This window comes from Mesoplodon mirus (assembly GCF_964341445.2).
Source record: "Mesoplodon mirus genome assembly, chromosome: 1".
Lineage (NCBI taxonomy): Eukaryota > Metazoa > Chordata > Mammalia > Artiodactyla > Ziphiidae > Mesoplodon > Mesoplodon mirus.
Genome location: NC_138976.1, coordinates 51,319,196 through 51,332,264, shown reverse-complemented (window position 1 = coordinate 51,332,264; position 13,069 = coordinate 51,319,196). Strand labels below are relative to the sequence as shown.

Here is a 13,069-nt window from a genome sequence, read left to right as displayed (position 1 = left end):
ACATAAAACAAAAGATCTTTAGGATTTTCAATAATTTTTAAGAGTATGAAGGAGTTCAAAGACCAAACAAATGTGAGGCCACTATTCTACATCTATCTTACTTAAATCTTACAGCATCCCAATTCCCTTTCCCAACGTTGTCTTTACAGAACTCATCACTACCTAAAATTATTTCATACGTTTATTTGTTATTTATCTGTTTTCTCCATATGCCAGTCATTCACTTATTTGCTCTCAGATCCATTCCCTACATAGGTTTCCCAGGCCCCTTTACCCCAGCAGGAGACTGGAGGAGGGAAGCAGACACCCAGGTATTTCTCCCATGGTCCTCCTTGGCCTCCAGCGGCGCTGCATCTTCTCCTTGGTTCCAATTCTGCTGAACAGGCCGTGCTCCCAGCTCCTGCGGCACAGCCCCAGCCCCAGATGCTAGTCATCCCCTCCCCTCACTTGGTCTGTCCAATCCTAGGGAGTAGGAACTTGCAGCTCTTGTGATTACACTGGTACCTCACCATCCCATTTTGACATTTCAGCTCTCCCCACACTTTGGGGAAAGGAACTTACCTCAGTTGCTTCATTTGAAAATAGGGAAAACGATAATGTCGACTGGGGCTGCTTTGAGGATTAGAAATAAAATACACACAGGGAATTCCCTCAGAGTCCAGTGGTTAGGATTCGGTACTTTCACTTCCAGGGCCCAGATTCAGTCCCTGGTCGGGGAACTAAGATCCCACAAGCTGCACAGTGCGGCCAAAAAAAAAAAAAACTCATAAAGGACCTCGCATGCTGTTGGGCCCAGAATAGGCAATAAATGTTAGCTAATGCTATTATTATTACTGTACTTTAAACTTTGGAATTACTGCCTGACATAAAATATGGAATCTATTGATTTCAGTGAGGTATTCAAGTCTTGATTATTAACTGGCATTCTAATGGATGTGAAAGATTATTCTTTTTCCAAGATAACTACTGTAATTATGACATGATCAATAGCTTTTCTCAATTTTTATTCCAGTTGGAAAAGAAATTTACAGCGAATACTGCAGGAAAAATTCTCCTATGTCATTAGGCATTACAAACTGCAATAAATCAGTGGTCTTCCCTTTCTATATCACCATGAAAAGTAATAAAGCCCAAATGTATTCAGCACTTAATTCTCTACCAGGAACTCACTAAGAGCCCTGTGTGCATTATGACACTTAATTCTCATAACCTTACAAAGTGGGTGTAATTATTAATACCCCTACTTTCCACATGAGGAGACAGGCTCAGAGAGGGTCAGGGCTTCCCAAAGTCCCAAAGCCATGAGAGGAACAGATTTGAACCCAGGCTGATGATGAAATCTTACCTGTATACTATTTTTATTTTTATTATTGTTATTATTATTATTATTTTGCGGTACGCAGGCCTCTCACTGTTGTGGCCTCTCCCGTTGCGAAGCACAGGCTCCGGATCTGCAGGCTCAGCGGCCACGGCTCACGGGCCCAGCCGCTCCGCGGCATGTGGGATCTTCCCAGACCGGGGCACGAACCCGTGTCCCCTGCATCGGCAGGTGGACTCTCAACCACTGCGCCACCAGGGAAGCCCTGTATACTATCTTTAGAAAACAAAATAAAGCCATAACACAATCCATGTGTTATGACAGTTACTGCTCACAGGGACTTTGGTACATATCATTAACATATTTGCTCACATTTCTCTTCAAAGACACAGAAAGACAGATGCCCTCAGCTGTAGGCTTCCCCCCACCCCCCACTTTGGGATGGTGAAATATGAATGGTTTATCTGAAGGCTGAAACAGGTAAATCCCCAATGTTCAACAACTTTCTTCCCTCTGTTCCTGGAGGCCATGGTAGGATTCCCTGGCTGGGCCAGGCAACCAAGAAATGTTGAAGGAAGTCACCCACAAGTAATTCTTGGTGGTCCTGAGATGTTGAGGTTCCATTGTACTGCCACACCAGGCATTAGGGCTCTCTCACTTCAGCTGGCCCAGAAGCCAGGCAGGAGCCAGCTGTTGCTGGCAGAATCCCGGGGGTGACAGCAGAATGAACGCTTGACTATCAGCTGAAGATTCTCCCTTAATTCATCACTGCTCTCCAGTCCTAGGATCCCGGGCCAGACAATTCCACAGAAACACTGAAAACCTATGGCCTAATTTGAAGAATGTTTCCTTTCCCTGAGAGACAACTAACAACTCCAGTTTGTCTCTCCATGAAGACAAACATTTTAACTTCCAAAGGCCTGCTCTAAAGATCAATTAGACATATCACTAAGGAGGTATTCACACACACTAAAAGGATTCTTTGCCAAGCTTTCTTTAAAATTCTCTCTGAAAAATGAAAATATCAGCCAAATGACAGAAATTCAACTGCCTCACAATTTTCAGGAATTTTCTGTTCTGTAATATGAACTATACAGCATGAGTCAATCAATTTACACTTACATAGTAGTAATCAGTTCACCATGTGTCTACTTGATGCAGAGCGTTATGCTGGGTGCTGCACCCTGTAGCAGAAACAAGAAGGTGGGATTGGCTTTGTGCAGGCCTCATATGCTATTCATGTGAACATCTTCTCAAGTTCCATCAGGGACCCACCTGGTTCCAGCCGTCAAGGCCAAGCTAAACATCCCATGAATGTTTACTATTTCTTCTAAAGGTTCCATAAGATATAGCAGAAGATGAAGGGAATGTGGATCGACTCCACAGCCAAATACTTGAAAGAAGTATGGATTTTCATCCTACCTTCTCTCCTTTCTTACCTTAATTCACCTGCCAAGTCTAATTCATCACACTGATACCATGTGATATTGAGGGGATAACATCGAAAGCATACCTAGTCTATGTCTTAACACTGTGCTAAGTATTTTAAATGTAGCATGAGCATGTTATTTAATTATATCAACAGTCCTATGAAGTAGATCCTTTTCTATGCATTTTACAGATGAGGAAACAGGCCCAGAGAGTGAAAATTTTCTACTAAAAGTTGATAACTGGGATTCAAACTCAGGTCTAACAGAGACTAATGCTTTTGTTCCTTTTTACCAACACCCCACCTTCCCAAACTGGCTCATCTTCCCACAGCATCCATTTCACCAGAAGACTTAAGAGAAAGACATGATTACATGAAGGAAAACATGGATAGAATTATCATTTAGAATATGAATTTTGCATGAGTTTTTTTAAGATGAAACACCAAAAAGTTCTTATATGCAGAGGTCTTAACAGATACTACATGTCCTGAAACCTACAAAGGTCTTTTAAAAGAAAAGCTTGAGGGGCTTCCCTGGTGGCGCAGTGGTTGAGAGTCCGCCTGCCGATGCAGGGAACATGGGTTCGTGCCCTGGACCGGGAAGATCCCACATGCCACGGAGCGGCTGGTCCCGTGAGCCATGGCCGCTGGACCTGCGCGTCCGGAGCCTGTGCTCCGCAACGGGAGAGGCCACAACAGTGAGAGGCCCGCGTAACGCAAAAAAAAAGAAAAGAAAAGCTTGAGACTCACTCTCCACACAAGGAGATCTAGGGCAGGACAAAAACTCAACCTCTCTTCCAAATGACACTGTTTAAGGGTACCTTCTCTATCTAGAGGGGAGGCAGAGACTGGTGGGGAGGGCAGAGAGAGAAGACCTCTGGTGTCAGGGCCCTGCTGATACGCCCTACTCAGATAAACAAAAAACCTGTGCTTTTTAAAAGTCAGCTGGCACGTCAGTGATAATCCAGCATGCTCTTGGGGATCTCATCCTCACTTCAAGTGGCTTATGCAACTGCTCCTTCCAACTCCATGTCTGTTCCGGGCAAGAGTTCTGGTTAACTCATTTTTCTCCATCCCACTGCATTTCCGGATGCATTTCCACAACCCCTAAGGCTTAGGTGCTGACCCGGCTTGCCTATCCACGCAGCACTGACCTCCACAAGGCAGCCTTCGTTGACTAAGGTAGGGCACCCATGTCCACAAGCACCAACCGAGAGAAAGCAGCATATACCCCCCAACCCCCATTACAGCCTTTATTTTTCATCTCTGTTTTTCACTGAGTATCATATAGCCCAGTTCCCTTCCCAGCTGATGCTGAGATGTGACAACTTGTCATTTGAGATATGGCTCATTAAAATTACACAGCACGAGTAATGGAGACCTCAGTGCAGGTGGGGACAGCAGGTAACTAGCCTTAACTTACAGGGCAGTCTCTAGGCCCTCTGGGCTCCCCTCTCCACTCCTTTTCCCTGCTGCTTCTTAGCACACTGGTGGCCCTCACCATTTTCCAGAGGTATCTCTTGGGATTTGTTGAGTGGGGTCGTTATTTACCACTGTTCTTATTAACTCAGCCACCAAGTCACTGCAGTATTGGGTTAACAAGGTGGAAGTAGGGAACTGTGTCCCTCCACAAGACCATCAATTCGCCGGCAGCCAGCGGGGGTGAGGAAGAGTGGAGTCAGCTGTTTCTGCATGGTTTCCGTGAATAGACAACTGAATAAACTAGGGTAGCATCAGAATCTAGAGAAGGCAAGTTCCTACAGCGAGCAGAACTTTAAGAGTTGCCATCAGTAAGGACCCAGTACAATTTGCATCGGATGCACCGCCCTGTCTGTTTTCACATCCTTCCCTGTGAATGCTGGGTTTATCGTAGGACATTTCCTAAAGAGGATTTAACATGTGATGCAACAGGTAGGGGTAAATCAAGGGTAATGTTGATTCTGGGCTAAGAACATCACAGACACGAGATGTCGGAGTAGCTGAGAGCACAGCCTGCAGAGTTGGGCTACTTTGGGTCTGAACCCTAGCTCTGCCTGTGTAACCCTGGGCAAGTTACTTCATCTTTTTCATCTGCGAAATGGACCTCATAATGCCCGCCTTACGGGGTTATTTTACAGATTAAACGATATGATGCAGGTAAAGCGTGGAGGGTAGTATGTATTCAGAAAATTGGAGCTTTATTATGATGCCTTCCCAACGAGTAAATTCTTAGGGAGCCAGTTTATCAGATCCCAAAGGCAAAACATGTTTCCAGAGTCTTAGAAAAACTTGCCAGTTCAAAAGGCAATCTTGGAGGCTTCATTCCTGGGCACTGAGAACTCTTTCCCCATCCTCTTGAGAGGTCAAATCCAGGGCAGCTCACCCAGCACTGATTTTAATGAATGGCTTGTGCCAGATGTGACTAGTAAGCTATCTCCCCTCTTCCCCAGCTAACCTGCACCCAGTCTCTGCTGAGGTTTGCCGGACTGACACTGGACGTGGGCACATTCAGTACTCAGTCTTCTGAAAACCAAGCAAAACGATCCTTCCTAGTAGCTTTCTGTCTAAAGGGTTAAGTGTTCATCCCTGACACCAGGAGTTGGTCTAGCTCCTAGAGAAACACTGATATTTCCCAGAGTCTTGGAAGGTATTTATGACCCCCATCACAGAGCAATTCAGCAACCATTTTTTAAAAATCATGCTGATTCTCTTACAATGTGTCTTGCTTTTTTCTGGGGATACCATTCAGAAATCATCTAGTGGGCTCCGGGAGTTTTGGTTGACAGTTAAGTAGAAACGTATGCAGAGAGAGAGGCAGCTGACACACATTTGTTTTTTAGCACCTCTTACAGGGGCTTATGGCTCTGGGCTGGGTGTTTTTACTCACACTGCCTCATTTAATCTTTACAACAGTCCTGTAAGATCAGAATCTTTACACAGAGAAACGCAAGCTCAGAGGTTATGTGTTTACCAGTGTCACACAGCATCTTGTAATAGCAGAGCTAGTCTCTGTCTACAGGCCCAGTGCTAGTCCTACCACACTGTAAATATATTTTGTTGACATACATGCTGTCTTACCAGTGTTACATAGATTTACATAAAAATAAAAAACCAGGAGGGAGACAACAGAAAATAAAAAGTTAAAATTTAAAGGCTAATTATAAACTCAGTTCCCCAACATGCCATGTCTGAAAAGCTCATCCCTATGGACATTTTTATAGCCTTATGTTTCCTGCCACAATATTCTGAGAGAGGATGAAACTCAGCTACAGTCTCATGGACACACTCCTCAGGCATTTCAGGGGTGATTTTTTAAAATAGGGGCAGGGCTTCCCTGGTGGCACAGTGGTTAAGAATCCGCCTGCCAATGCAGGGGACAAGGGTTCAAGCCCTGGTCCGGGAAGATCCTACATGCTGCAGAGCAACTAAGCCCGTGCTCCACAACTACTGAGCCTGCACTCTAGAGCCCACGAGCCACAACTACTGAAGTCCGCGCCCCTAGAGCCTGTGCTCTACAACAAGAGAAGCCACTGCAATGAGAAGTGTGCGTACCGCAACGAAGAGTAGCCCCCACTCACCGCAACTAGAGAAAGCCCGCGTACAGCAATGAAGACCCAACACAGCCAAAAATAAATAAATAAATAAAGTTATTTTAAAAAAGAATCTTATTTTTAAAAAAATAATAAAATAGGGACAAACAGAAACAAAGAAAATAATCATTTCTTTAAAATTTATACCAAAATTCAGCCTTTCTGAGTTTTTTCCCACCCTAGACAACCTCTTAAAACCATGATTGAGAAGTCTTTCACCATGTGAAGGAAATTTGCAGAATAACAATTCATGCTGTAAATGGTAGTGGGTGACAAGGGCATAGATTTTTGGCCACTCTTGAGTTCAAACCCTGACTTCTAAATGACTGATTAGCTGTACAACCTTGGGAAACCCTTTGCTTGTTTAAATGTCAGCTTCCTAACTGGTAAAATGGCATATTTAATTCATTCAGTTATTATAAGAATTAAGAAAGATTAACAGTAGCAAGTATAGTGCCTGGCACTTAGCAAACTCAATACATGTGAGCTCCCTCCTGGCTTCTCTCCCTTCCTTTGCTTCCTTTCCTTGCTCTCCCCTTCCCTGACACCCATTTATTCTAAAACCATAGAGGTAGGTGAGATCATGCCATTTTTTTTTTTTTTTTTTTTTTTTCGGTATGCGGGCCTCTCACTGTTGTGGCCTCTCCCGTTGTGGAGCACAGGCTCCGGACGTGCAGGCCCAGCGGCCATGGCACACGGGCCCAGCCGCTCCGCGGCATGTGGGATCTTCCCGGACCGGGGCACGAACCCGTGTCCCCTGCATCGGCAGGCGGACTCTCAACCACTGCGCCACCAGGGAAGCCCCATGCCATTATTTTTTAAATTCCTCCTGCTCAAAGACTTTTTAAAAACATGAGTTGGAGGAGTGCTAAGTTTTCCACTCCTTTTTTTCTGAGTGTCAGATCTGAGATTTAAGTCCTATTATATAACAGAAAAACAGGGAAACTGGGGGCTAGAACATAAAAATTATTATAATTAGACAGGCAATGGAATTTTAAAAAGTGGGTGGCTGTGCTTTCTACTTTTCAAACGTTACCTCTAAAAGTGGCTAAAGAGATACAATCAAAGAGGAGGTGGCCCTTGCTTCTGAAGTTACTGCTGTCTTGGGAGCTTTTGCAGGAACATCTGTTGGCTTTTCAACAAGGGAAGCTGGGAAGGATCAAGGGAGACTGGAGGAGACTCTGGTTCACGAGGGAGCCACATCTGTTTGGTATTCTCCCAACTGAGAAGGCTCGACTTCTGAAATAGCCCGGGTATCCGAGTTAAACCAGAATCCAGAAACAGATGAAAGCTTTTCTTTCCTCCATGTCTCAATGGTAGAGATCAACAGCTGTTTATATCCTTTAATACCTAACTAAGGGTGAAGCCTTCACATCTGTCTGTATTTTCCGGTTCTAGTTCCTCGGATCACAGTGGGGAGGAGGGGAAGTTTCAAACCCTCCCAATTCCCAGGCCAGAAGACAGAAATATGCCCAGGATTCAAAGACGTAATGTGAAGCAGAACTCCCAAATTTCTCATCCACCCAGGGTCTGCTGTTGGCTGGGAATTCCTCTTTTACTTTATCCTGACAGACATCTTGATCATTTCCATGATAATGACTCATGGCAGCACCAAGATCAAAAGGAAGGAAAGTAGGCTGGAATCAGGGGGAGGAAGAAGAGCAGGAAATGAATTCTCATAGAGAAAGCGGCTCCTAAAAGATAAGTTCTTGCAAAGACAGCAACAGTATTGTCTGAGGACAAATAGCAGAGGTGAGAAGGATACTAATGAAGACCCTCAGGGTGATGGTGGATGGTGGTGGTTTTTACTGACCCCTAACATTTTAACCTTGGAAAAGTTAAACAGACATAATTAAACCCTGTAGAAGGCAAGGTACGGGAAATACCCAGGAATGGTGATAAAGAGATTCAGAGACATTTGTTTAACTTCACTTTGATCACCAGCACCATACACATGCTGGACCTTTATAAAGATTATTTTTCCATCCATCCATCCATCCATCCATCCAACAACTTATAAGGCACCAGGACTGGACTTAGTGCTGGGATATTCAAATGCATAAGACATATTCTATAACTTGAAGGGGCTTATATTCTAAAAGATGAGAGTCTTCACAGAGGAGATGGTATAAAGTTCTTTTTTTTTTTTTTTTTTTTTTTTTTGGGGTATGCGGGCCTCTCACTGTTGTGGCCTCTCCCGTTGCGGAGCACAGGCTCCGGACGCGCAGGCTCAGCGGCCACGGCTCACGGGCCCAGCTGCTCCGTGGCATGTGGGATCCTCCCGGACCGGGGCACGAACCCATGTCCCCTGCATCAGCAGGCGGACTCTCAACCACTGCACCACCAGGGAAGCCCCTAAAGTTCATTTTTTTTAAAAAAATTTTTGGTCATGCCACACAGCATGTGGGATCTTAGTTCCCCAACCAGGGATCAAACTCGCGCCTCCTGCATTGAAGCATGGAGGAGTCTTAACCACTGGACCACCAGGGAAGCCTGAGATGGTATAAAGGATGCATAAGAATTCACTAGAAGGGGATTCCAAAGGAGAGAATGACATGGTTAAAACCAGAGAGGTAAGAAACAAACTGTTCCTGGGGAGGATAAAAAGCATTCTGGGTGGTTACAATGAACAAGAGGGGTGGGAGGAGCTTACCAAAAGTACAGCTTCTTAGGCCTCACCTAAGAGATTCTGATTTAGTTGTTGAGGGGGAGGACCAAGGAATCTGCATTTTGAGAAGAAGGTCCAAGTAATTCTGATACAAAGGAAAGTTTGACAACTCTATATAGATGAACATTTCCCAAAAGATGCTAATAGTGTTCCATTAAAAAAAACAAAAAACAAAAGAAGGTACCAGGTTCAAATTAGGATACACTACTTACTAACATATTCTTTTCTTGGAGATGTATAATGCACATTAGTATATTTAAAGTCCTGCAGTAAAGAAATCAATTTCACTCCGCATTTCCCAAACTTATTTTTCCATGGGAGAAAAAAAAAAAATCACAGTGCACCTATTAAGAGCTCCCAAAACACTTTTGTACTGTGCGGCACAGATTGGGAAGAGCTGAAATAGAGGATTCTGATCAGGTGACTGTTCCCCAAGCACACTGAATGGCTAAGGAAACCATCTAGAAAAAGAAAGCAAAGTCATTTGCTCTGGGGGATCTGGCGGCATCCAGTGATTTCCTCCAAGCAAAGTCTAAAATCACCTATGATGTTCTACTTTCCAGGGAGATGGCCAGAAGCTTCCTCCCTCTTAAGTAACACACCAGGCTCTGTGATGTTATTTCTGGTCAGCAGCTCTATGTGGTAACCACAACTGCCAGAGAGAACAGAAGTGCCCAGAGTTCAAAGCATCAAAGAAACAGAAGGGGAAGGACAGCAAGGAGGGATCCTTGCCCACATTTATTTACCTTTACTGCTGTTGTATGTTCTGCACAGTCATTGGCAGTTGCTTGTAATGCTTTTGGAAAAGACAAATTCCCCCCAGATCCAAAAGGAAGCCTCTGACAGTCAATGAAAGTGCAAAAAAGACATGAACCTAGGAAACTGCTACTCCTCCAAGGCGCCAATTATACAGCCAGGGGAGTTTCTGAAACCTGCCTTCTTCCTCCTATGCTGGTGAGCCAACCAAGGGGGGTTGTGCTGCCATACCCCCCACTTCCTGCCCTAACAAGAGACAGCAGAGAGAAAGTATGTAAGAAAACTGGACAAGTCAAGGCAACACGAGGATTCTGAGCAGATTGGTTTGTGTGCTGAATATTTCAAGATGGACATACTGCCCTAATCAATTTATATACATTTTTTTTCTGGTATAAACATAATTACTTCCATACACCCCACTTCAACTTTCCATATGCCACATGGGGACACACATGCCCCATCTAAAGGTGATTTTAGCCATGTGTTTCAAACGCTTTTTTTTTTTTAATACTCCAACTGTCTCAGAGCTTTTCAATAATATTTTCCAGCAGCATAAGTGTTTTTTCAACCATTCCACAAATAGTTCCCGAGTGCCTAAAAGGTTCCAGGGCACCAAGCTAGGTATCACAGGTACAACAGTGGAAAGAAGAGAATGCTCATCTTTACTGAACCTAAGGCCCTAAAAACTGAATTCTGAATTCAACCTGCCAGGCATGCAGATTCCATAATCAGCAGCATAAAGAAATATAAGAGATAGGAAAGGTCTGGTCTCTCCCCTTGAAGAGTTTTATGGCTCAGAGCACAAAGCTAACAAAAGCATTTGCATTTCAGGTGTCCGGGTTGGTCTAGCAGCTACACGAGGGTCCAGAGTTAATAGTCCGGACTGAAATTAATACCTATGATCAGGAGAGGGAAGAAGAGAATGCCAGGATCTTATTTCTCCAAAATGCCCACTGCCTGTCTGCTTGATTCCCAAACAAATCCACGGATCCTCACACTGGGATTTCTTACCCTGAGAGACGAGTACCAATAATTGCACCAGAGTTAATGTAACTAACTAGTTAATTAGCTCCAAATTAAAAATTTTACCAGGAGCTCTGGGTGGGTTTGGAGTCTAATCCTAAGGAAGCCAATAAGATCAAATCCAACTTTTCATCAAGCCAGTGTTTCCCACTATTTAGGTCTACAAAATAATTCTAAGTGGTCTACAAGTGATTGTTTTTTCAATAAGGTCCTTAGATCCAGAAAAAGAAATTGCTAATATGTGAGTGATGGAATTTAGGGAAACACTGATATAGGTGCTATCCAGCATTCAAAGGCCATCCCAGAAGAAGCCTCTGCAAACCCTCCAAGCTTGGGTGGAAGGTGACAAAATAACCAGGAAGCTGGTCATGGACTTACCCACACACGTTGGAAATATGTCCTCATTGTTGATCTGGACTTCAATCCAATCCATGAGAAGGTTCATGTACTGGGGGGCTGGCAGTGCAGTCGGCTTCTTGTACTTGAGGTCATCCTGCCACCGATACTCGTATTTGGGGCCCCCTGACATCACAGGGCAGGTCCGCTCAGTGCAGAACTCACAGATGGTACCGTAGATGAGGTTGATCCGATTGAAGAAGTCCACCACGTGCACCGCCACCCAGTCGTTCTGGTCCTCCCCGCTGGGCAGCTGCACAGCTGCCCTCAGGTCCACGCCTGAGTTGAGGGATGCCTGAGCCCGTTTGTGGAGTTCGAACCTCTGTGTGCCAGGTTCAAATTTCCTCTTCGGCCGGAAGGTCTTGTCCTTGTTGAACACCTGCTTCAAGGCTATGGACATGGTCTTCTCCTTCTCTTGCTTCCTCCTGCAGGAAGCAAAAAGGCAACTGGGGCTTTTCAACGAGAGATCACAACCCAACAGGGTTTTCCACTGCCAGCCCTCTGGCCCCAGTCTTGCGGTCTGCAGCTTTCAATCTCTTTTTAGACAGCCCCTTCCATCTTCCTCTTGAATGATTTCCAGGGGAACCTCATGTTTCTTCCTAAAGGCAGGAGAGAAAAGGGTCTCATTAGTGTCCTGTTTGCATTTAAGAAATGACAAAGGCTTAGACCTGACTTCCATCTCACTTCTGGCTGTGCCCACTTTCATCCAGGTATAAGGACATGGAAGATAAGCCAAACCCCTGAGAATCTGGATTGGTGATCAAATCATACGACCAAATAGCCAAAGGAGGAAAAGTATCACAGCCTTTTTCTTCATGGCCTTGATTAAATCTCTGGAACTTTTCCCTGTGTGATCATAGTTTCAGTGGACTGCTCCAAGGTGTTACGGATGAGCATGTTAGTCAATGACACATCCCCATATGCTCCTTTTTAGAGCATCTGCCCCACCCCCCAACTTGCCCCTATTGAGTAAGCATAAGGACACTACCCCCATCCACCTGGATACAGCTGATTGGAGCAGGGGTGGCTATCACACCCAGCTGGCTTCCCCAGGAATTTGGAATCAGGATCCAGCCTTTGTTAGGCATGATCCCTGAGAAGTGATGAAAACTGGGTCTGCTTGATGCTATTTGCAATAGCCAAGACATGGAGACATGGAAACAACCTAAATGTCTATCGACAGATGAATGGATAAAGAAAATGTGATATATATATATATATATATATATATATATATATACACACACACACACACACGCACACACACATATATATACAATGGAATACTACTCAGCCATAAAAAAGAATGAAATAATGCCATTTGCAGCAACATGGATGGACCTGGAGTTTATTGTACCAACTGAAGTCAGTCAGACAGAGAAAGACAAATACCATATGATAACACTTATATGTGGAATCTAAAATATGACACAAATGAACTTATTTACAAAACAGAAACAGACTCACAGACATAGACAGCAAACTTCTGGTTGCCAAGGGGGAGGAGGGATGGGATTGGGAGTTTGGGATTAACAAATGCAAACTATTATATATGTGTAACTGAATCACTTTGCTGTACACCAGAAACTAATACAACATTGTAAATCAATGATACTTAAACAATTTTTTTACAAAATTGGGTCTGCTTGAGCCCTATTTGGACCATGTGTAGTACAGTTGAGAAAGCTGGTCTGCAGAGAGGGGAGGGAGGAAAGAGGGAGGGGTTGAGAAGAAGAGGAGGAAGAAGTGAAGGAGGAAGAGGAGAGAAAGAAAGAAGCCATATGCACAGACAGAGAAACAGAGACAAGGGCACAAGTGACCACAGGCAGAGGAAGACCAGAGAAAGAGAGACAGTGGGGAGAGAGTAGCTTCTTTTGTTCTTGATAAGTCTTCTAGGAACTGGTTCCATT

The 13,069-nt window shown here is 44.3% G+C and overlaps 1 protein-coding gene across 4 annotated transcripts in view; it reads right to left on the bottom strand.

The window, feature by feature from the left end:
* MOB3B (MOB kinase activator 3B) overlaps nt 1–13,069 on the bottom strand; it is a 233,812-nt gene that overhangs the window by 142,047 nt on the left and 78,696 nt on the right. For all 4 annotated transcript variants that reach the window (XM_082602943.1, XM_082602941.1, XM_082602942.1 and 1 more), the window contains exon 2: nt 11,142–11,758. In XM_082602943.1, coding sequence (XP_082459069.1) covers nt 11,142–11,559 — 418 coding nt within the window. In that variant the 5' untranslated portion in view covers nt 11,560–11,758. The remainder of the gene's footprint in view (nt 1–11,141; nt 11,759–13,069) is intronic.